Here is a 25900-nt window from a genome sequence, read left to right as displayed (position 1 = left end):
TATTCCAGCATTAATGGGTCCTGCAGGCCTGAGTCGTGGAGAAATGAGCCTGGCAGATGTACAATGTCACCTGGACAAAGAGGGAGCTTCTGATCTGGTCATTGACCTCATCATGAACACGACTAGTGACCGGGTCTTTCAAGAAAGTATTCTGTTGGCTATTGCTCTGCTTGAAGGCGGAAACACCACCATCCAGGTCAGTTAATCCCCAATTGCTATGAAGGAGTTTGTCTCTTGTTTATTAATTTTGCTGCCATAATGTGACAAATCTAAAAGCACCCATCTAAAGTGGAGCCTGAAGGATGACGGTGAAACACTTAGATTTCACTCTTGGCTAACTTTCTGCAGTATTTTTTTTAAGGCAGTATTTTATTTGTTTTTTATACTGCTCTCATGACTCATTTTGATCAGTGGAAAAAACCTAAATTGATCAATGATTAAGGTCTTTGTTAGAGGTGTGGAAACCTCTGGAAGATGCATCGTGACTTAGATGTCCTGCATCTATGTAGTAAGTCCTATACAGACCCTGAGGCCTGGTGCGTAGCCCTGGATTCCTCAGCACAAAGCGTGTGAGACTCTACGACTTCCCTAGACAGGATGCCAGTTGAGCACAGTCTACTTCTCCAACCAAGGCTGGTACCCATGAACAGCTGGCAGGACTGAGACAATGCAGATGACAATGCACAGGTAGCATTACGGGAATTGAATCCCTAAATATTGGTAGCCATACTACCTATCCCTCTGAGCTCCCTACAGTTGATGCAGAAAGTAAGTTCCTTCAGCTTCTCCCTTTTTTCACTCTGGGTTGCCACAGCAGATCTGAGATGGATCTACATGTTGATTTAACACATGTTTTATCCCGGGTCTGAACATTCACCTAGGTACATCAACCAGGTCACTGGTTAGCATTCAAGTCTAACAACCAGAGGGTAAGAAAGGAAGTACCAGGACCCTAAATACTCTGACCTTTTTTATCCTGCAAATATATCAGCATCACCAAACACTGCTGTCCAGCAACCTCATGACTACATAACCTCATCCCTGGTGTCTCTCACTCTCGAACTCCGAGGACCCAGAGACATGAATGCCACTGTCGACATACAGTTGTATGCAAAAGTTTGGGCACCCCTGATGATTTCCATGGTTTTCCTTTATAAATCATTGGTTGTTTGAATCAGCAATTTCAGTTAAATATATCATATAACAGACAGAGTGATATTTGAGAAGTGAAATGAAGTTTATAGGATTTACAGAAAGTGTGCAATAATTCTTTAAACAAAATTAGGCAGTTATAAATTTGGGCACCCCAACAGAAAAAAAAAATACATCAACATTTAGTAGATCCTACTTTTGCAGAAATAACAGCCTCTAAACGCTTCCAATGAGAGTCTGGATTCTGGTTGAAGGTATTTTGGACCATTCTTCTTTACAAACATCTCAGGGTTTGTAGGTTTCTGAGCATGGACAGCCAGCTTAAAATCACACCACACATTTTCAGTAATATTCAGGTCTGGGGACTGAGATGGCCATTCCAGAATGTTGTATTTGTTCCTCTGCATGAATGCCTTAGTAGATTTTGAGCAGTGTTTAGGGTTGTTGTCTTGTTGAAAGATCCAGCCCCGGTGCAACTTCAACTTTGTCATTGGTTCATGAATATTGTTCTCAACAATTTGCTGATATTGACTGGAATCCATGTGACCCTCAACTTTAACAAGCTTCCCGGTACCTGCACTGGCCACACAGCCCCATAACATGATGGAACCACCTCCAAATTTTACTGCAGATAGCAAGTGTTTTTCCTGGAATGCTATGTTCTTTCTGAAGTAACACCCCAGAAAGACTCCTCCTTCAGTCGGACGGCTTCCCTTACCACCAGTGTCTACAGGTTACCGCCCCTCGAGGTACCTAAGACCTTCAGTCCTCAAATACCTGCTGTAAATACTGCTCAGATACCTGGTAAATGGTAAATGGACTGCATTTATATAGCGCTTTTTCCATCTGCATCAGACGCTCAAAGTGCTTTACAATTATGCCTCACATTCACCCCGATGTCAGGGTGCTGCCATACAAGGCGCTTACTACACACCAGGAGCAATAGGGGATTAAAGGCCTTGCCCAAAGGCCCTTAGTGATTTTCCAGTCAGGCGGGGATTTGAACCCATGATCTTCTGGACTCAAGCCCAACACCTTAACCATTAGACCATCACCTCCCCCTCAGCTTCAGCAATGGAAGCTTTGAACATTGCCCATTCTGGATCAGTACCCCCGACTTCCACAGCAATGTGAGAAAAGCTCCACCAGACGTGTGATTTAAAGTTCTCTTGCTCCTCTAGATGTCTTAGTTCACACGCGCTGTCCGTTTTGGCTTACCAGGTCTGTCCAAAGTCCTCCCCCATCCTCTGATCTAACTCACTACCAAATGGTGATCAGTTGGCAGCTCTGCCTCTCTCTTCACCCGAGTGTCCAGCACATAGGACCTCAGATCAGATGATCGATTTTGTGACCACAAAATTGATCATCGACCTTGGGCTAGGGTGCTCTGGTGCCATGTACACTTATGAGCATCCTTATATTTGAACATGGTGTTCATTATCGACAGTCCATGACTACTACAGAAGTCCAATAACAAACGACTGCTCGGATTTAGACCATGGAGGCCGCTGTTCCCAGTCACGCCTCTCCAGGTGACGCTGTCATTGCCCACTTGTGTGTTGAAGTCCCCCAGCAGCACAATGGATTCCCCCACTGGAGCCCCATGCAGGACTCTGGCCACATACTCCAAAAAGGCGAACTACTCCAAACTGCTGTTCGGTGCATATGCACAAACAGGCCCCCCCCCCCCCCCCCCCCCCTGCACAGGGAGCTGACCCAGTCTTCTACTGGGGTAAACATCAATGCAGTAGCGCTCAGGCTCATGAATATCCCCACACCCGTGTGGCATCTCACTCCCTAGGCAACTCCAGAGAAGATTAAGGTCCAACCCCTATCAAGGAGAGTGGTTCCAGAGCCAAAGCTGTGCGTGGAGGCAAAGCCCACCGGATCTAACTGGTAGCACTTCACCTCCCACACAAGCTACAGCTCCTTCCCCCACAGCTAGGTGACGTTCCATGCCCCCAAAGCTAGCTTCTGCTGCCTATGTCTGGTCCGTCGAGGCCCTCGACTTTCACCGCCACCCATGGGACAGCGCACCAGACCCCGGTGGTTCCCCCTGTGGGTGGTGAGCCCACAGGCATGGACCTCCAAACTAGTTATTGCTCTCAGAAACACTCTTTATTTACAGACCAAATCAGTGATGTTAAACATAGTGTCATTTTTTTTTTTTTTTTTTAAGATGTAAAAAATTAACATGTTATAGATGCTGTAATTAATGTACGTATAACACAGTCTAGTCAAGGAAATTAGAAGTGTAGTGAGGAAATTAGCTAAAGAGACAAATTGATTTTTTTATCATGCTGTAATCCTGTTTATTTCTGCTGTAACATTGGACAGTTTGACATGGGCTGCTGTAGGGATTGACTCTCTTGTAGACCCAGTTTCAAGTGGCCATGTGAGGAACTGCAGGTTTTGGCACTTGTATGTTGGCTTCATTTTTCAGCACCAAAGGTTGCCCTTTGGCTTTCACACACTTGGAAAACAATGTAATGAAAAAAATTGCATAGAAATGTAGGATTCTGTCTATGGTGATGCATTAAGCTACATCAGTAGTTGTGTATTTGAAACACAGATTCCTGAATCGTTATAGACTCATTTGAAAGGTTAGACAAGATTCACCCCTTTATTCTTTAGTCTTACAACTTCTGCAGTTTGGTATGTGGGTCAGTGTGCCAGTATAGCTTTGCATTTGTGTTACTGAGGCGACTTCTGCCCACTTATATACGTACATCACTGTCATTTGGCACAAAGTCCAGACCCCAAGCCCTGATGGTAGTAATAGAGCAAAGTAAAATAATTATAGAATATTTATTCAGCGTAGACGCCTAAACTGTGCATTTTGCCTCATCAATGATTTTTCTTTCCGTATTTATCTTGTGCTGCTCTCGTACCTCTTTCTTCAGCTGTCACTCTTTACCTGTCTGTCAGTCTGCTGTTATGCAAGTGTTGGCCTTGTGTAATCAGATTAGAGTGCGGAAGCCACTGTGGCAGTGATAATGCTTTGGCTTTCCACTGCCGCTGCAGAGCACTGTCACGTGATCATGCAGTGTTACATAAGGCCTGTGTGAATGAACAATGAGGAATGTCTCTGCCTTGAAACATTCCAGCTTCACTCCTGCTGCCTTGCGCTTGCTTGTTGGCTTAAACTGTGTCATGCTGGGCTTCTGGAACTGGGGCAGTGGGGAGTGAGGGCGTAGGGATGGAAAAACACAGGAAGAAGCGGGAAAACCTCTTCCCATGCTCCCATTCTTAAATGTGATGAGAAATGGAAATAACGGATTTTGCAGGAAATGCACTGTGAAAATATATCAAAATATAAATATTTGTACTTCTTGTATTATTTAATCATTACCTAAAAATATCACGCCTTGGAATGTTAGAAAGTGTTTTATTTGACTATTGAAGACGAGAACATATTTTCTGTGAACCTAAACTTTCCGTCCTCTTCATGGAAGCACACAAAGCTTTTGTCAGTCTCGTTTTTCTTCTTCTTTATTTACCAAACTCAGGCTGAGCACCTGGTCATTTCAAGCTTGGCAATATATTCTCACATAAGGGTTAACTATTTATTTCCGACCTACATAGTACACAGAAATAAACTGCATAGGATAACTGGATTATATGCAGTCACACACTTGCACTTGCATGCATTGATTCTTACATTTACTTTGAATTCTATTTCATTGTATTTATTTACTTAGAACTGCAGGGCAAGTTTAAGTTTTCTGGTTGCTGAATGTGTGTTTATTTCTCTGTTTTATGGTGGCAATGAAATTTTGTTCTACACTGCATCTCTTGGAGTGTTTTTGAATGACAATAAATAATCATCTTGAATCGAAGATCATATGAGCCAAAGATATTTCATATTTTATCTGGCCAACTTCGTTTAATTAGTTAATATATATCTATTCCCACATTTCAGACCCGCAGCACATTCCAAAATAAATTGATACGGGAGCAATTAAGGGGTAATTATGAGGATTAAAAAAATCCAGTAATGATGTTATTTGAAACTGGTGTTGTCCAATGGTGCTTGTAATCTTGATTTGGTACAAAGCTGTGTCCAGGAAAGGACGAGTCTGAGGAGCAAAGATGGGAAGCGCATCTCCAGTTTGTCAACAAATGCATGAGAAATGTTTAAAAACAATGTTCCACATGTTAAAAAAAATGGAAGGGGACTGCATATTTCTCCCTCTACGGTGCATAATATCATTAAGTGATTCAGGGAATTGGAAGGAGCTTCACTGCCTAAGCGGCAAGGGTGCAAGCGTAAGCTGGGCACCTGTGATCTCTGATGCCTCCTACGGCACTGCACCAAGACCCATCATTCATTAATAGCTGATATAACCACATTGGCACAGGATTACTTTGTCAAGCACTACACTACAGTGTTGCATTCATGAATGCCACATCAAACTTTACTGTGCAAAAAAAAACCCTTATGCTAACCCTGTCCAGCACCAACAGTGACCTCTCTGGGCTCTGAGGGATCTGGGTTGGACCATCACACAGTGGAAACATATTGTGATTAGATGAATCAGTACTCCAGTTTTTGTTGGTTTGTTTGTTTTGTTTTTTGTTTTGTTTTAGTATGTTTTAAGAAATGGACATTGTGTGCTCTGGACCAAAGACAAAAAGCACCATCCAGACTTTTTTCAGCAATAAGTCCAAAAGCCAGGGTCTGTCATGGTGTGGGGTTGTCAGTGAGCTTGTATTGATGCTGTCATTCGCATTAATGCAGAAAAGTACGTTGAGATTTTGGAGCAAAATATGCTGCATTCCAGGTGACATCTTTTCCAAGGACACCCATGCGTTTTTTCAGCAAGACTACACAAAAACCACATTCTGCACACATTGCAAATGCATGGCTGGGGATGAAGAGGATATGGATGCTGAACTGCCCTGCCTGCAGTCTTGACCTGCCCCCAACAGAGAATGTGCAGAGAATTTTGAAATAAAAATGCAGCATACTGTTGCACATCTTAAGGCATTTTTACAGAAATAATGAGACAAAATAACACCTGAAATTCTTCATTGCTTGGTATCTTCAATGCCAAAAAAATCTTTTAAGTGTTGTGAGAAGGAATGATAACATTACAAAGTGATAAATGTCAAATGTGTTGCAGGTTTGAAACACAGGAATAGATGTTTATTAACAAACTGAATTTATTTACCAGAAAAAAATGAAATTCTCTCTGGTTCATACTGTCTGCAATGTAAGAATAACTCTTATTTCCTTAAAAGTTGCATTTTTTATACTGTCCAAACTTTTTCTGATTTGGGCTTGTACATCATTGCATATGTAGACTCAACTGCTCAGAAAGATAATTACAGAGCACTTTCCTGTAACCGTTTGTGTTCTGGCAGTGGAAAGAGACCTGTTGTCTGTGTATTAGCACAAATACATTTCTAAGCTCCCGAGCATATACACCATTCCAGCCGCCATGGCCCTCCACAGGATCAGAGGGTAAAGAAAATGTGCAGGTGGATAGATTTTAGTTCTTGCTAGAGATGTTTTTAAAATTTGTGTCACAATCGCTGCGGCTGCAACACGCTCAACCATACGTTGTACTACAACATGTTGATTTGAGTCTTTAAAGTTGTCAGCAGTCTGGCGGCTAACCACATGGAACACATTGCTGCTTCCCTCAGTCTTGTGCGCTATAAGTGTGGTGGTCATGGTATTCTATTCTGACAGATGGAGTAGACATATTCATTTGATTTATTTATTTATTTTTTTAAAGACCTAGTTTGTTGATTAGAGGGAAGGGGTAAAAGTCAGAGGAAAAGGGGTTGGAGGAGCAGAGCTGGATGCATGTGGTACTGTATGACACGAGAGCGAGGGTGGGAGGGAGAGGGAGCAAGTATAAATAGCTGTTACATAACATCCCTTTGTTGATGCCAAGTGGTGGAACGGAAGGCGAGAAGGGAGAGAGCTATGACCTTGTTTTTGAGCGCTGTCCACCCCCACCTCTCTCCTCATTCCTCTCAGGGTTTGTCTCCATGGATACAGACAGGCTCGGTGTTTACCCAACACTACAGGGGGCCCCTGAAATGTCTGTCCTCTTTTCTGTGTCCTTCATCCTCCTCTCAGTTCTGTTTCTCCTTGTGTTACTTCATCATACCGTCATTGCTCCATCATGCTGCCACACTTAACCTTGCTTTTCAAGTGCTACCAAAACACAGATGGTGTCTTGATATGGTGACACAGATTTTTTTTTCTAACTTAATGTGGAAGACATGGCACCGAAATGCTGTGGAGGCAGTAATGTGGTTAGAGATGAAAGTTTAGGTTTCCTATGCTGAGTCATTGTCAGACAGTTGCAACTTTGCTCTGTGGGGAAAAGCAAACATTGTTTATAGAGGGGGAAAAAACCCTTTAGTTTTTCTGTTTGTGATGTACTAACTCCACTGAACTCACTTCAGTTCTTACCCCTGTCAGGTAAAAAATAAAAATACCAACTCCAGAATTAGCTCCAACAAACTACAGGGTGTGATGGTCAGAATTTCTCTTTTCTACATCAGCTCTTTATCAATTTTCAATTTATTTTCATTTATATAGTGCCAAATCACAACAAAGTTGCCTCAAGGCACTTCACACAAGTAAGGTCTAACCTTACCAACCCACAGAGCAAGCACACAGGTGACAGTGGTAAGAAAAAAGTCCCTTTGATGTTTTGAGGAAGAAACCTCAAGCAGGCCAGACTCAAAGGGGTGACCCTCTGCTTGGACCATGCTACAGACACAATTTACAATTTCTTTATGATGTCACATTGTAAGAATAATACAGAATGAGCTAAAAGTTACATGGAAATTGTTTCAATAGTTTTTGAGTAATGTCATTGAAAATTGTTTGTCTGGCAAATCAAGTCTGGAATCATGTATTGGTGCCACACGTTGCCACATCTGCAACACCATGGAACCATCCCAGGTCCTGGATTTAAATCTCCCAGACAGCTGATCAGTCTTGAATGTAACCATCTATCTGCCACAACTAGGTGAAATGTCATTCTTTTGGTCTTCACCAGTTGCTGGAGTCCTTAACAGTGAGAGACCTGCATGTTGGCTCATGAACAGAGAAATGCTCCACATGTCCAAAATGCTGTACATCTCACACAGTGCAAGTGATACTCCTCATCTGAGTCTCTCGAAGTAACCACTCATTTGATACAAAGCCCCCTTTCCACCGCTTGAACTCAACCTATTCCATATCTGTCACAATTGTGTATAAGAACAATCCAATAATTGGTCTTCTCAGCCTTTGTTTCTCTACTGTTGTGAACACCCACCGGGCTCGCAGTGACAGCAATCATCTCATGCTAGCATTAGCTAGCAAGAAAACTTTGAAGTTAGATGCAAGGTAACTTCAACATTTTCTTGCTAGCTATTGCTTGCATCCAATTTTGGTGCACTAGTCAGAAGACAAAAGCAGTAGTAGTAGTAGTTGTTTGCCTTGTATCTGCTCCCGACCTAAGAGGTCTCCCATCCAAGTACTAATCAGGATCCACTCTGCTTAGATAATAAGATCTGCTGAGTATTTCAGTAATTGTTTACCTGACTCCAGACTTCTCAGTTGTAACATACTTCATCCAACAAAAACAGCAAGGCTTTTGTCCCCATGTTGACGGTGAACGAAAGTATGTATTCCCTTGGTTTTACGGGCCGAGTCTGTGGTCATTCAGAAGGTTGTAGTCCTGCTTTCCACTGCAGCATCTGTGATGGTACAAAAAAAGGAGCAGGCTTCTTGTCTTTGAATTGGTGTACAATTGTCTGCGGCCCTGGTTTTGCATGCTGACCCACTTTTTTGTTGCGGTCCTTTGGACACTTGTAGTTCTGCTTCAGCCTTTCTCTGTGTACCATTTTGCAAAGGTGTCCAGGTGCGTTACATTAGATTTTCTCATTCCTCCTCCAGGAATCCTTACTGGACCTTTTCTGTTCCCTCTCCTATCCATTCTGTTTCACCTTTGTCTGCTTGCTTTTTGGAAATTCTGCTTGTTCATTGTCTTCTCCTGTGTGAGTTTGACAAATTGGAATTGAGCCCCAGCGAACTGCATTACAGGGCTGCTCAGAAGTACCTACCGCAAAACAGTTTTGAATAATCACTTATCAAGAGTGGTCACTGCACTGGAAATAGCCCACAGGTTCCTGCAGAGGAAATGAGTCGAAAGTCATTCCAGCGGTACCCGAGAATGCTCCAGAGAGACGGCACCAAAGACATCCAGTCATCACATTACGGGTGCGGGATCATCTACTGCCGGTTGTGCCAGGGTCCAAACCTGAGGTGGCTCAAGTAGATGCCCCTTCTTTATGTCTGTTGTGATGAAGCATCAGCTTTGACATTTTCGCCACGTGGCATGTTTCTGTGTGCATGATCGAGCGCGCAGGTGCCTGAGTGTTAAGGACTGCAGTAGCTGGAGTAGGGCAAGCAGACACCCACGTTTCACCTGGCTGTGGCAAAAGTGGGAATGGACTGGTTGTCCTTCTGGGTGGTTGCCATCCAGACCAAAGGGCGTTCTGTGGTGCTGTGAATGTGGCAAAGTGCAGCACCAGCGCATGCTGCCAGACTTGACTTGACTTGCGTGACTGTCCAAAAATGTTTTCTGATTGTTCTTCAAAGTAGGTGAACTTTTCCCTACTTTATTGAAAATGGTTTCTTTTGGCTTCTTCTGTTTGGCTCTGAATTATCATAGCAGGTCCATTATGGATCTGAATGTTGGTTTGGCACAAGTTTTACAGTGGATACACTTTCTGACGCAATTCCAGATGTACGTGGGGATTTGGCCATGGGAGACCTTAAACACGTCTCCAAAACACTGACGGCTTGGAGACAAGCGTCCACTTTATTGAAAATTGTGAATTTTTGCACAAATAAATGAACCTGACTTTGTCTTTATCTAAATCAAGCAAATGTGTTAAAAAATCTTCTGTTCCAGGAAAGCGCCAGCCTTTTATGAAAAAGATTGTTACAAGGAACATAATTTTATGAAGTACTTCTGATAATATTCCAACACTTGACAAATACTGGAGTGAATCACTAATCATCATTAATGGTGATTAACAGCCAAACAAATTGTCTTCACTGAGAGAGCTGAATATTTTAGCCTCGCTTCATGCATAAACTGCAGTATCTATGGGTGCATGTGGTCCCAGCGCTGCATGCGCTGTGGCACCTGTGAGCTGAAACATGGGGAATCCTGGACATGTATTAATAAAATGACAACGGAAAATGAGTGTGATTGCGCAACAATAAAGTTGGCAGTCACAGACTTTGGGAGAGAAAACTGTATTACAGCATGCTTGATATGTGGGCGTGGCCTGTCAAAATTGGCATGTGACATTGCCAGAGACAGCTGACCTATTTTTGTGTGTAAATCAGTGGGCGTGTTAGCGTATGTGCTGTCAGCTTGTGTGTGCTTGTACTGTACAAACGTGTGTGTGTGTGTTATGTAACTGGGGGCTGCGGTGTGCTCCTCACTGGGTTTGAATCATTTGAATTATTGTTTGCTCTCCTCGCCCTGAGCCTCATGTTTCTCCTTCTGTACACAACCCTCCCACCCGACAATATTGTATGACCATTACTGTCCCTGACACACACCTCCAAGCTCAGGCACGCTCTGGGTTGTGGACCATGGTGCAGTTAAATCCCCCCACCCCCACCCACCCACCTGTCTGTATGCTCCACTCTGTCATCAAGTCATGTATTACAGGATGGCCTTCCTTGGTAGCGCCCCCTTCCTACGTAGCTGTTTCTCCTGTCTGCAGACTGTGTGCGTGCAGAAGCAGCTGCTCGGTGCTGGAGGGTTGGGGTGGGGCACGGAGCTCTGGAATGTGCCTGGAGAGCAAGTAAACAGTTATGTCATTGTCTTTTTTTTCCCCCAGATTTGGAAGTAGTTTGGCAGAAGACACCAAAGCAGGATTAGTTCTGCTCCGCTAAATTAATAAGCTGCATGCACACGCTTGTTTGGATAAGTGTACGTGCTGCTGCATTAGTTCGTGAATAGTTTTAAATATGGATTTCAATCAATCAATCAACTTTTTTCTTGTATAGCGCCAAATCACAACAAACAGTTGCCCCAAGGCGCTCCACATTGCAAGGCAAGGCCATACAATAATTATGAAACACAGTCTACGTCTAAAGCAACATAACCAAGGGATGGTCCAGGGTCACCCGATCCAGCCCTAACTATAAGCCTTAGCGAAAAGGAAAGTTTTAAGCCTAATCTTAAAAGTAGAGAGGGTATCTGTCTCCCTGATCTGAATTGGGGGCTGGTTCCACAGGAGAGGAGCCTGAAAGCTGAAGGCTCTGCCTCCCATTCTACTCTTACAAACCCTAGGAACTACAAGTAAGCCCGCAGTCTGAGAGCGAAGCGCTCTAATGGGGTAATATGGTACTATGAGGTCCCTAAGATAAGATGGGACCTGATTATTCAAAACCTTATAAGTAAGAAGAAGAATTTTAAATTCTATTCTAGCATTAACAGGAAGCCAATGAAGGGAGGCCAACACGGGTGAGATATGCTCTCTCCTGCTAGTCCCCGTCAGTACTCTAGCTGCAGCATTCTGAACCAACTGAAGGCTTTTTAGGGAACTTTTAGGACAACCTGATAATAATGAATTACAATAGTCCAGCCTAGAGGAAACAAATGCATGAATTAGTTTTTCAGCATCACTCTGAGACAAGACCTTTCTGATTTTAGAGATATTGCGTAAATGCAAAAAGGCAGTCCTACATATTTGTTTAATATGCGCTTTGAATGACATATCCTGATCAAAAATAACTCCAAGATTTCTCACAGTATTACTAGAGATCAGGGAAATGCCATCCAGAGTAACGATCTGGTTAGACACCATGCTTCTAAGATTTGTGGGGCCAAGTACAATAACTTCAGTTTTATCTGAGTTTAAAAGCAGGAAATTAGAGGTCATCCATGTCTTTATGTCTGTAAGACAATCCTGCAGTTTAGCTAATTGGTGCGTATCCTCTGGCTTCATGGATAGATAAAGCTGGGTATCATCTGCGTAACAATGAAAATTTAAGCAATACCGTCTAATAATACTGCCCAAGGGAAGCATGTATAAAGTGAATAAAATTGGTCCTAGCACAGAACCTTGTGGAACTCCATAATTAACTTTAGTCTGTGAAGAAGATTCCCCATTTACATGAACAAACTGTAATCTATTAGACAAATATGATTCAAACCACCGCAGCGCAATGCCTTTAATACCTATGACATGCTCTAATCTCTGTAATAAAATTTTATGGTCAACAGTATCAAAAGCAGCACTGAGGTCCAACAGAACAAGCACAGAGATAAGTCCACTGTCCGAAGCCATAAGAAGATCATTTGTAACCTTCACTAATGCTGTTTCTGTACTATGATGAATTCTAAAACCTGACTGAAACTCTTCAAATAGACCATTCCTCTGCAGGTGATCAGTTAGCTGTTTTACAACTACCCTCTCAAGAATCTTTGAGAGAAAAGGAAGGTTGGAGATTGGCCTATAATTAGCTAAGATAGCTGGGTCAAGTGATGGCTTTTTAAGTAATGGTTTAATTACTGCCACCTTAAAGGCCTGTGGTACATAACCAACTAACAAAGATAGATTGATCATATTTAAGATTGAAGCATTAAATAATGGTAGGACTTCCTTGAGCAGCCTGGCAGGAATGGGGTCTAATAAGCATGTTGATGGTTTGGATGAAGTAACTAATGAAAATAACTCAGACAGAACAATCGGAGAGAAAGAGTCTAACCAAATACCGGCATCACTGAAAGCAGCCAAAGATAACGATACATCTTTGGGATGGTTATGAGTAATTTTTTCTCTAATAGTCAAAATTTTGTTAGCAAAGAAAGTCATGAAGTCATTACTAGTTAAAGTTAATGGAATACTCAGCACAATAGAGCTCTGACTCTTTGTCAGCCTGGCTACAGTGCTGAAAAGAAACCTGGGGTTGTTCTTATTTTCTTCAATTAGTGATGAGTAGAAAGATGTCCTAGCTTCACGAAGGGCTTTCTTATAGAGCAACAAACTCTTTTTCCAGGCTAAGTGAAGATCTTCTAAATTAGTGAGACGCCATTTCCTCTCCAACTTACGGGTTATCTGCTTTAAGCTACGAGTTTGTGAGTTATACCACGGAGTCAGACACTTCTGATTTAAAGCTCTCTTTTTCAGAGGAGCTACAGCATCCAAAGTTGTCTTCAATGAGGATGTAAAACTATTGACAAGATACTCTAACTCCCTTACAGAGTTTAGGTAGCTACTCTGCTCTGTGTTGGTATATGACATTAGAGAACATAAAGAAGGAATCATATCCTTAAACCTAGTTACAGCGCTTTCTGAAAGACTTCTAGTGTAATGAAACTTATTCCCCACTGCAGGGTAGTCCATCAGGGTAAATGTAAATGTTATTAAAAAATGATCAGACAAAAGGGAGTTTTCAGGGAATACTGTTAAGTCTTCTATTTCCATACCATAAGTCAGAACAAGATCTAAAATATGATTAAAGTGGTGGGTGGACTCATTTACTTTTTGAGCAAAGCCGATAGAGTCTAATAATAGATTAAATGCAGTGTTGAGGCTGTCATTCTCAGCATCTGTGTGGATGTTAAAATCGCCCACTATAATTATCTTATCTGAGCTAAGCACTAAGTCAGACAAAAGGTCTGAAAATTCACAGAGAAACTCACAGTAACGACCAGGTGGACGATAGATAATAACAAATAAAACTGGTTTTTGGGACTTCCAATTTGGATGGACAAGACTAAGAGACAAGCTTTCAAATGAATTAAAGCTCTGTCTAGGTTTTTGATTAATTAATAAGCTGGAATGGAAGATTGCTGCTAATCCTCCGCCCCGGCCCGTGCTACGAGCATTCTGACAGTTAGTGTGACTCGGGGGTGTTGACTCATTTAAACTAACATATTCATCCTGCTGTAACCAAGTTTCTGTTAGGCAGAATAAATCAATACGTTGATCAATTATTATATCATTTACCAACAGGGACTTAGAAGAAAGAGACCTAATGTTTAATAGACCACATTTAACTGTTTTAGTCTGTGGTGCAATTGAAGGTGCTATATTATTTTTTCTTTTTGAATTTTTATGCTTAAATAGATTTTTGCTAGTTATTGGTGGTCTGGGAGCAGGCACCGTCTCTACGGGGATGGGGTAATAGGGGGATGGCAGGGGGAGAGAAGCTGCAGGATTTGAAAAGAAACATTTCATCATTTAATCTCAAATTATTTATTGGGGGCGCAGGGGTGGTGGATAAGTGGTTAGTGCGCTTGGTTTCAGTGCGGAAGGTTCCCTGGTTCAAACCCCACCCCCGCCACATTTCTCCTTGTAATATGGAGTTGCTTCAGGAAGGGCATCCGGCGTAAAACCTGTGCCATATCAACATGCAGATCCACTTGGGATTTGTTGTGGTGACCCTGAGTGCAAACAAGGGAGCAGCCAAAGGGACTTATTAACCTCAAATGATTTATTGAACATGTCTTTGTACAAAATACTTTATCAAATCTTCTTAAAATAGGAAAAGATCATAAGCTTATTTTGTACATTTGGGTCCTCCTGGTTTTTCGTCTAACCTGGAAAGACAGACTGTTATGTAATAAACTCTCAAGACTGGCCTAGATATGGTTTGATAACATTCTCTCCCTCCCTATCGCGTGCTTGTTTTCCTTCATGTCCCCTTCTTCTCTCTTTGGTGGCTGTCTTTTGCCTCTAGCTTTTTTTTTCTCGCTGGTCTCCATCATCTCAGTTTCTCTGTCTGTGTAAGTAGGCCAGGCTTCTCCCTGTCATGTCATTTTTCACCCTGTTATTGTGGTAAGACAACGTTTGCTGATTAAAACCATTTTATCGGCTCTGGCAGAAAACTGCTCTTACATAATCAAAACAACAGCACTGTGGGCTATGACACGATGTGTGCATTGCGCCGAAAGGCTTGAAACCGTTCCACTTCTTGATGACCTAATTCCAGCAACAAGCACATTAAGATTATCACCAAAGAAATGACAAACGTTTTTTTTTACTACAGTTATGTTTTGTTGATGTCTACTTAAGACTTTGTCATTCATTAGCAAATTTTTAAGGTTTTTGTTTTCCCCCCTCCCCAAATCACAACGTGTAGGTTTTAGGGATGTTTCTCAACAGAAATGGAATGTAACATTCATAGCCATGAGTTTATTAGTGTATAATTGCGTGCAACAATGAATTGATGTGCTTTAATTAGCTTAAAATGAGACCTCCATACAGTGCATCTGGAAAGTATTCACAGTATTTCACTTTGTCCACATTTTATGTTCCAGCCTTATTCCAAAATGGAGTATTTTTCCCCCCCTCCAGATTTTGCTCAAACACCACATAATAGCATAAAAAAAATTATTTTATTTTTGCAAATTTATTTAACATTGAACTAAAAAAATCAGCAGCCGATCTGCTCTGTGTAAGCCTGATCCCGTCAGATCTCAGAAGCTAAGCAGTGCGGGACCTGGTTAGTACTTGGATGGGAGACCTCTTTGGAACACTAGCGGCTGTGTATGTTTCTCCAGGTAACACTGGAGTTGCGTCAGGAAGGGCATCCGGTGTAAAACTTTTGCCAAATATCAATGCGGATCTGATTGTATCCGCTGTGGCGACCCAGAACAAAAAAACGGGAGCAGCTGAATGGACAACACGTCTATAAGTATTCACACCCTTTGCTCAATACTTTGCTGATGCACCTTTGGCAGCAAGTACAGACTCAAGTCTTCTTGAATATGATGCCACAACCTTGGTGCACCTATCTTTGGGCAGTTTTGCCCATTCCACCCTGCAGCACTTCTCAAGCTCCATCAGATTGGATGGAGAGCATCGATGCACAGCCATTTTCAGATCTCTCCAGAGATGTTCAATCAGATTCAAGTCTGGGCTCTTGCTGGGCCACTCAAGGACATTCACAGAGTTGTCTTGAAGCCACTCCTTTGATATCTTGGTGCTTAAGGTTATTGTCCTGCTCAAAGATGAAACATTGCTCCAGCCTAAGGTCAAGAGTGCTTTGGAGCAGGTTTTCATCCAGGATGTCTCTGTACATTGCTGCATTATCTTTACCTCAACCTTGACTAGTCTCCCAGTTTCTGCTGCTGAAAACCTTCCCCACAGCATGATGCTGCCACCACCATGCTTCACTGTAGGGATGGTGACTGGCTTCCTCCAAACATGATGCCTGGCATTCACAACAAAGATTTCAATCTTTGTCTCATCAGACCAGAGAATTTTGTTTCTCATGGTCTGAGAGTCCTTCAGGTGCCCTTGGGCCAAACTCCAGGTGGACTGTCATGTGCCTTTTATTAAGGAGTGCCTTCTGTCTGGCCACTCTGCCATACAGACCTGATTGGTGGATTGCTGAAGAGATGGTTGTCCTTCTGGAAAGTTCTCCTCTCTCCACAGAGGAGTTCTGGAGCTCTGACAGAGTGACCATCAGGTTCTTGGTCACCTCCCTGACTAAGGCCCTTCTCCCCCGAAAGCTCAGTTTAGATGAGTGGCCAGCTCTAGGAAGAGTCTTGATGGATCTGAACTTCTTCCATTAATGGATGACGAAGGCTACTGTGCTCATTGGGACTTGAAAGCAGCAGAAACTGTACTCTTCCCCAGATTTGTGCTTCAAGACAATTCTGTCTGAGGTCTAAAGACAATTCCTTTGATTTCATGCTTGGTTTGTGCTCTGATATGCAGTGACAACTGTGGGACCTGATATGTAGACAGGTGTGTGCCTTTCCAAATTATCTCCAGTCAACTGAATTCACCCCAGGTGTAGAAACAACTCAAGGATGATAAGTGGAAACAGGATGCACCTGAGCTCAATTTTGAATTTCATGGCAAAGGCTGTGAATACTTTGTATGCATGCTTTCTTGCAAAAATCTCAAAAGAACTTTAACATAGTCATTATGGGATATTGTGTGTAGAATTTTGAGGGAGAAATAAATTTCATCCATTTTGGAATAAGGCTGTACCATAACAAAATGTGGTGAAAAAGCTGCCATGTTACACTGCTGTGTTGGTAGCCCATAAAGAACATGCTCTTTCACATTTTGCAGCATGACCAGAAGACTTAAGAAAAAAGTTGAGGAATCAGTGGTTCAATTTTCCACAGTCTACTAGTTGCTCGTGCAGGCTAACAAGTTTGAGAACCCTCATTTTTGTGAAATGGAGGCTTTTACCTTCTGACGATCACAAGAAAAGGTAAAGGAACATGAATCCCCGGGGCCAAAAAAGTGAAAACCTGTAGGGAAACATTGTAACACTTGGCAGCATAATGCAGTCTGCAACCTCACTACGAGATGACACTAAATCCTAGTATCTTTAACTTTGTAGGTTGGTGTAAAGTAATCTTGCAAATCAACAAAATAGAACTCAAACACTTCAATTTGTACCAACACTATTACAGATAAGTGGAGTAATGTTTAAGTTGTAAACCAAAAGTCTTATGACTGCTGACTTTAGGCCACATGTATGTTCATTTTTGATGTTGCTTAAACGTCTCCTTCACTGCTTTTCTCAATTCATTGAATCAATCCAGTTCCACAGGGCAACGTCATGGAAGAGAAATTTGTCAAATGGGTAATACAGTACTGTGCAAATGTTCTGTGCACTTTTAATGTGATGAAAACCTGCAAAATACGCATAGTGGCCACTTCAATATGTACACCTATTCAGCTGCTCAACACAAATGTCTACTCAGCCAGCGACACGGCAGAAGCTCTATGCTACACTCTATAGTCAGAGACTTGGTCAGAAGGATCTGCAGGAGTTCAAACCAAACATCAGGAAGGAGACAAAGTCTTTGAACACTGCATTGATATTTGTGTCAGATGGATAAGTTTGAATGTTTCAGAAACTGCTGATCTACTGGATTTTGTTACACACAACTATCTTGAGGATTGATAGAGAATGATCCATCAAACAAGAATCATTCAGTGAGTGATTGTTCACTGTTGTTAGTAGCAGAGGTCAAACAAGAATAGCCAGGCTGGTTTGAGCTGATAGAAAAACACCAGTAACTCCAATAACAACGCATTACAACCAAAGTCTCTGACGGTACAACACAACAAATCGTGAAGCAGTTGGGTGACAGGGATAGAAGATCACAGTGGATGTCATTAATGTCAGTAGAGAAAAATGGAAACTGAAGCCACTGTGTTCGTGTGGTCACCAGAACTGGACAACAGAAGATTGCCTGCTCTGATAAGCTTTGATTTCTGGTGCGACACTCAGATGACTGGGTCACATTTGCTGTAAAATAAAAACATTAAAGCATGGATCCATCCTGCCTTGTATCAATGATGTGACATTAGTGTGATGCTGTCATGTCAGCCAGAACCAAAATGTGTAAGGAGTGTTTCCAGCACCTTGTTGAAATGAAGTTTTTAAGTTCTGAAGGCAAATGGATGTCAAGGCCACAACTGGCAAGCTGTACCTAATAAATTGGCCAGTAAGTGTATATAAGATGGAAGTTTATTTGAATTTGTAACATATTTCTAAACCAAACATTTTTCACATTATAAAACTATCATTTCATTTATGTTGTTTCTTGTCATTTCAAAGAAAATCATGTTGCATTTCATCAGGATCTTGTCATCATCTTATTATTTAGTCTTATTGCTTGGCAGTTGTTTGTGTCGATGTTGTCATATGTTAATTTTTTTCTTTTTAAAAACATAGTAATTTGGTTGTTTTGATTGTCACTTTTATTTATCTTTGGTTGGGTTTTATAGGAAAGTTTGGATATTTCAAATTGACTCTGACGCATGGATTAAAGGAGAAAAAATCAAATGCTGTGTTTCAATCAAAATTCTAGGATGCTTAAAGCATATGCACAGTACAAAACTACTATAATAAGTACAGTTTAATTTTAATCATTAAATTGCTGGAAGCTGTTTGAAACCTATAATTTTCCACTGATACGCCAGATTAATGCACTGAGCAGACTGTAACTTCTTTTCACTGTTCTTGTTCTTTTGTTCCAGCGTTCATTCTATTGTCGTCTGACAGAAGATAAGAAATCAGAAAAGTTTTTTCGAGTTTTCTATGACAGAATGAAGCTTGCCCAACTGGAGATCAAAGCTACAGTGACTGTGAATACCAGTGACCTGGGTAACAGGAAGCGAGATGATGACACCCAGGACAAAGACGTCCCAGTTCGCAAAAAAGGTCTGTAATCCCCTTTAGTCAACCTTTTGGGTATGAAATAACGGGTTGTGAACCAGCAACCAAACATTTTTCTTTTCCCTATGATTGTGTAGCCAGAGACTCTGCAGTGGTCATAACAGATGATGTGCGAGAACAACTCTTGGAGGCTTCATCTGCCACCAAAAAGGCCTTTAACTCTTATCGGCGTGAAGCAGATCCTGAGGACCACTTCACGTCCACCGACGGCCAGGCCAGCACAGGGGACAAGAACCAGGATGAGGGAGAGATGAGTTTTGTTATCGTGATCATGCAGCCAATCCTTCGCTTCCTGCAGTTACTTTGTGAGAATCATAACCGTGACTTACAGGTGAGACGATGCTCCAGATGCTCTTAGACTCAAGTATGTTCATTACAGTAACTCACATTTGACTACCTCAGTTATTGTTTGTGTGAAACTGGTGCATAAATTATACACTCGGTTAAATAAAGATAAGTTTCAGCAGTTGTTAATCTTGTTTGTCGATGAGGCCGTGTTCATTCCAGGAAATGCGAACCTATTTCCTCTTACCTATTTTGAGTCCCCCCCCACTTTTAAAGCTGCTTGCAAAAACACTAGAATTAATCCTTTAACGTCTCACTTCTGAGTTTTGTATAAAGTCTGTTTGGCTCACTTATGTTTTAGAAAAATAAAGGCACCGTAGGTCTAAACACTGGGTTTTATTTTCCATTTGAGGTTTTATTCCCTGCTTTTTTCTGCATTGAACACTTTTTTTTAAATGCAGTTTTGTGTGCCTGGTTGCACAAAAATAAAGATGTAACTTTTTTTTTTCATTTTTGTTTAAATAATTAGTTTAATCCTGCATGAATATATATGGTTTTGATTGGTTATTAAAGACCTAACCAGTGTTTTGGTTGCTTCTTACCTGTCTACCTCCATCACTTGTATCTCTTCAGAACTTCCTTCGTTCTCAAAACAACAAAAACAACTACAACCTTGTGTGTGAGACGCTGCAGTTTTTAGATTGTATCTGTGGAAGCACCACAGGAGGTCTTGGACTCCTTGGGCTGTACATCAATGAAAAAAATGTAGCACTCATCAACCAAACATTGGAGAGTCTTACAGAATACTGCCAAGGGCCCTGTCATGAAAACCAGGTACACTAACGAGTCTGACTACTACTGCACAATATATTGTTTCAGTGTCTGTATTGTTGTGTGGTGATATTTAATGATTGTGTCAAAGATTGTGAGATACTAGGTCAGGTCATGTCTGGGAGCATGCGCTGGTAATGTGCATTGCCGCCTCTCCCACACTGTGGAACTACCTTTGGCCCTGGATGGCAATCACCCAGGAAGATAACTGGTCTATCCCCACATCACAACAGCAATCATCTGTTTGTTGCAGACATCTGAATAATTTCAGTTTCCTTATTCAATATCTCTGCACAATTTTTCAGTGGGTGAAACCACGGAAATCGCGATTACAGTTTGAGGGATTTTTGTTGTTGTTGTTGTTGTTCTAGAAATTAACCCCATACTGTTGAATGTTCCTTTCAGTGTTCTCCAAGGACCACAAACACAAGAAAATTTTGACTAATCGCATAACAGCTAGTTTGTACTCAACTTTAGTCTTAAGACTTCCCTTAGTGAAAGACTGAGTTTAAGCTGTCCACAAGATATCTACTGAATGGTCGTTTTATATCAGGCAGTCTGGCTCCAAGTTCAGTCATATTTGAGGAGTTGATATGTTGCCGCAATGATAAATAAGGTTCTTGTTCCAGTAAACACGGCACAGAGACTGTGAACTTAATAAGTGAGTGATCTGAGACCACTGACGCAAGAGGCACGATGTCAATATTTGTGACAGTGCTACCGCTTTCTCTTATCGTGCCCCTGTTCTGTGGAATGATCTGCCTGCGTCAATAAAACAGATTCTGTGGAGACTTTCAAGTCCAGACTTAAGACGCACTTATTTTCCCTTTCATATGGCTAGCATACTGGCACAGTATAGTTTTACGCTTTTTACTCTTTAAAATCTTTTATTAGGAAATGGAGCGTGCCACTGCCTCAACTTTACCTAAATTCTGGGTCTTGGGCTAGTGGCCGGTGATCACCTTAGTATTTCCTGTTTTTCTTGTTGTTTATCGCTGGCAAATTATACTGTATTTCTTGTCTTTCTCATGCCTGATTCTGTTTTTTCTCTCTGTTTAAGGTGTGGCTCCATCCAGAGATGGGTGTGGTATCTGTCCTGGTGACCCTCCTGTCCTGTGCACCAACTGCATTTCCTGTATACTCGTTTTATGAATTGTTCTGTAATTTATGTCTGTAGCATGGCCCAAGCAGAGGGTTACCCCTTTGAGTCTGGTCTGCTTGAGGTTTCTTCCTCAGAGAGAGTTTTTCCTTACCACTGCTGCTATGGGGGTTAGTAAGGTTAGACCTTACTTGTGTGAAGCATCTTGAGGCAACTCTGTTGTGATTTGGTGCTATTTAAATTAAAATAAATTGAAATTTAAATTGAAAAATTCTCTTTGGGAGTGATGAGAATGGACAGGATTAGGAAGAAACATATCAGAGGAACAGCTCAGGTGGGACTGTTTGGAGACAAAGTCAGAGAGGTGAGATTGAGATGGTTTGGACATGTGCAGAGGAGGGACCGATGGTATATGGGGAGAAGGATGCTGAGGATGGAGCCACCAGACAGGAGGAGGAGACGGAGGCCAAAGAGGAGGTTATTGGATGTGCTGAGGGAGGACAGGCAGGTGGTTGGTGTGAGACAGGAAGGCACAGAGGACAGGGTGAGATGGAAACGATTGATCTGCTGTGGTGACCCCTAACAGGAACAGCCGAAAAAAGAAGAAAAATACAACATTTGTTTTTCCCAAGTTCACAATATCTTGCAAAAACCTTTAATTTCACAATGAGACTTTTCCCACTACCCTTTAGCCTTTTTTTCTTCCAGAATTGCATTGCCACTCACGAGTCCAATGGCATTGATATAATTATTGCCTTGATTCTTAATGACATCAACCCACTTGGAAAAAAGCGAATGGATCTGGTGTTGGAGCTCAAGGTGAGTTTCCTGTGCTGTTGCACATATCCATATCGTGCACTGACAGAAGGATCTATACCTCAGCTGAGCTGAGCTGATTTCTACATGATGGCCAATCAAAATGCCTGTAGAGTTTAGTTTGTTTCAGTGACAGTGATTCTGTTTTCCTTAGAAGCAGAAAATGTGTTCTGAGTTCTTATTTTGGCTTGTATTTCATTATTATTTCACTGTCAGAATAATGCATCTAAGCTGTTGCTCGCCATTATGGAGAGTCGTCATGACAGTGAGAATGCAGAGAGGATCCTGTACAACATGAGGCCAAAGGAGCTGGTGAGGAACTTCTCAATTTCTTCACTCACTACAATATAATAAATGCAAAAGCTGTCACATTAAAGCTGTGGCTCTTCCACACCTCTGCAGTAAGACAGAGAACATTACCGCAAATTAAAATGAATATTTCCTACACCACACATTTAATATTAAAAGTTGTGTGGGAATGTGCATGTCTGTGCAGGTGGAGGTGATAAAAAAGGCCTATCTGCAGGGGGAGGTGGCATTTGAGGACACAAAGGAAGATGATGATAATGGCGAAGAGGAGGAACATGATGCCGCCTCCCCCAGAAATGTTGGACACAATATCTACATTTTAGCTCACCAGGTCTGTTATTCAGTTTGTATTATATAATCTTATGATGATTGCCCAACTGCATCATTCCATTCAGAAATGTGACGAGACACGATACCCACATCCTGTTTTCTGGATGAGGTTGCTTACTTGTTGAGTCTGTGTTTTTCACACAGTTGGCACGACATAATAAGGAGCTGTCCATGATGCTGAAGCCAGGAGGAGCCAGTGGAGATGGAGATGAGTCTCTGGAGTTTTATGCCAAACACACAGCCCAAATTGAGGTTGTAGGGTTTTGAAACATACAACTTTGACAAACAATATTAACTACAGCTGAAGCCTCTTACAAGCCCTCTGCAGTAGAAATTCAGTAGCATCACAAAGAAAATAAGATGAAGTCAACTATTTATTGCACATAAAAACCAATAAAACAAACACCAAACAGAGCTTTGGATATTTACTGTTTGTAAATGTGTTCAGATTGTACGTCAAGACCGCACCATGGAGGAGATAGTGTTCCCTGTTCCCAACATTTGTGAGTTCTTGACCTCCGAGTCAAAGCTGCGCGTCTACTACACCACCGAGCGAGACGAGCAGGGCAGCAAGATCAACGACTTCTTCCTGCGAGCAGAGGACCTCTTCAATGAGATGAACTGGCAGAAAAAACTCAGAGGTAGGGAGAGGAAATCACTTGTTTGCTGCATTTTCAGATACAACACAAAGGTCCATTTATGTATGAATACATGAATTCACTTCATTTTGGCTGAATGATGTTTGCTTCTCAGGTTACTCCTCATGTAATAGAAGACAGTGCAGATCTCAGCAATAAATGCAATGAACAGAATAGAACACAAACATTTATCACTGAGATATTGGATATAGATAATATGCAAGATATATCCCCAACGACACCATCCTAACCACAAGAAGGGACACTCGAAGAGTGCACCATGTTTGGGACTGAGTCATGTAAATTATTTCATTGCGATTCAGTGATACAATAATGTGATTTTATGAGGCTTTGACGTTTGATCACTTCTGTATCAGACTGAACCACTTTATCCTTGATAAACACACAACTCTTCCAAAATATTTAACCCATATTTGCTCCAAACTATTTGAATTAAAAACTCTAACCTTGAGTTTCACCAGTCCAGGTTGCCAAGATTATAGATCATATGACCAGTAGAAAGGTGTTATGTAAATTAAGTGTAACTGTGCATCTTTAACCAGTTCAGTAAAGTAGCCACTCGAAACTATTTTGAAAATACCGAGACCAACGGTCATGTGACCAATACAAACGTGATATGTAGCTTCATGTTCTGCAGCATGGTGGCTTAATGGTAAGCACTGTTGCCTCGCAGCAAGAAGGTCCTAGGTTAGCTACCAACATGGTCCTTTCTGTGTGGAGTTTGCACGTTCTCCCTGTGCAAACGCGGGTTCCCTCCGGGTCCTCCAGCTTCCTCCCACTTCCAAAGACCTGCAGGTTTGGCGAAGTGGTGCTCTACATTGACTATAGTTGTGAGTGTGGGCCAAAGAGCCTTCTTTCATCGCGCCCCTGTGTTGTGGAATGGTCTCCCAGTGTCAATAAGACAGTCGGACTCTGTGGAGACATTCAAAACCAGACTTAAGACATGTTTATTCCCTTTGTCCTATGGTTAGAATATTGTGCTAGCATTATTTTTAATTTCTTTTTAATTTTTACTCTTTAATTGTGCTTTTTATTCTTTTAAGTCATTCTAAACTGTTTTTGAATTGTTTTGTGTGAGGCACCTTGAGAAGGCGCTTTCTTGAGTTGGCACACTTTAAATTGAATAAATTGAAATTGAATTGAAAAGTGAAATTGAATAAATTGAATTGGCCTGTCCAGGGAGTACCTCACATCTCACCCAGTGACTGCTGGGATAGGCTCCAGCACCCACAACCCTTAACTGGAATAGAATAGAAAGGCAATAAATTCCTTAACTATCTTACATTGAGCACTCAAATGTGTGTGTGTATATATTTACATGAGTTTTACATCCTCATTGAAGACAACTTTGGATGCTGTAGCTCCTCTAAAAAAAAAGAGAGCTTTAAATCAGAAGTGCCTGACTCCGTGGTATAACTCACAAATTCGTACCTTAAAGCAGATAAGTTGGAGAGGAAATGGCGTCTCACTAATTTAGAAGATCTTCACTTAGCCTGGAAAAAGAGTCTGTTGCTCTATAAAAAAGCCCTCCGTAAAGCTAGGACATCTTTCTACTCATCACTAATTGAAGAAAATAAGAACAACCCCAGGTTTCTTTTCAGCACTGTAGCCAGGCTGACAAAGAGTCAGAGCTCTATTGAGCTGAGTATTCCATTAACTTTAACTAGTAATGACTTCATGACTTTCTTTGCTAACAAAATTTTAACTATTAGAGAAAAAATTACTCATAACCATCCCAAAGACGTATCGTTATCTTTGGCTGCTTTCAGTGATGCCGGTATTTGGTTAGACTCTTTCTCTCCGATTGTTCTGTCTGAGTTATTTTCATTAGTTACTTCATCCAAACCATCAACATGTTTATTAGACCCCATTCCTACCAGGCTGCTCAAGGAAGCCCTACCATTATTTAATGCTTCGATCTTAAATATGATCAATCTGTCTTTGTTAGTTGGCTATGTACCACAGGCTTTTAAGGTGGCAGTAATTAAACCATTACTTAAAAAGCCATCACTTGACCCAGCTATCTTAGCTAATTATAGGCCAATCTCCAACCTTCCTTGTCTCTCAAAAATTCTTGAAAGGGTAGTTGTAAAACAGCTAACTGATCATCTGCAGAGGAATGGTCTATTTGAAGAGTTTCAGTCAGGTTTTAGAATTCATCATAGTACAGAAACAGCATTAGTGAAGGTTACAAATGATCTTCTTATGGCC

General features: G+C 41.5%; 1 protein-coding gene across 4 annotated transcripts in view; it reads left to right on the top strand.

The window, feature by feature from the left end:
* The window catches only part of LOC117507035 (inositol 1,4,5-trisphosphate receptor type 1), a 286805-nt gene that overhangs the window by 208306 nt on the left and 52599 nt on the right, over positions 1-25900 (top strand). For all 4 annotated transcript variants that reach the window (XM_034166724.1, XM_034166723.1, XM_034166725.1 and 1 more), the window contains 9 exons: positions 9-196; positions 19162-19345; positions 19438-19691; positions 20279-20479; positions 22284-22394; positions 22608-22703; positions 22888-23031; positions 23175-23282; positions 23479-23671. In XM_034166724.1, the coding sequence (XP_034022615.1) occupies positions 9-196; positions 19162-19345; positions 19438-19691; positions 20279-20479; positions 22284-22394; positions 22608-22703; positions 22888-23031; positions 23175-23282; positions 23479-23671 (1479 nt within the window). The remainder of the gene's footprint in view (positions 1-8; positions 197-19161; positions 19346-19437; positions 19692-20278; positions 20480-22283; positions 22395-22607; positions 22704-22887; positions 23032-23174; positions 23283-23478; positions 23672-25900) is intronic.

Source organism: Thalassophryne amazonica, chromosome 3 (assembly GCF_902500255.1).
Source record: "Thalassophryne amazonica chromosome 3, fThaAma1.1, whole genome shotgun sequence".
Classification (NCBI taxonomy): Eukaryota; Metazoa; Chordata; class Actinopteri; order Batrachoidiformes; family Batrachoididae; genus Thalassophryne; species Thalassophryne amazonica.
The sequence above is the reverse complement of the archived record's forward strand: the minus strand, read 5'-3'. Positions and strand labels throughout refer to the sequence as shown.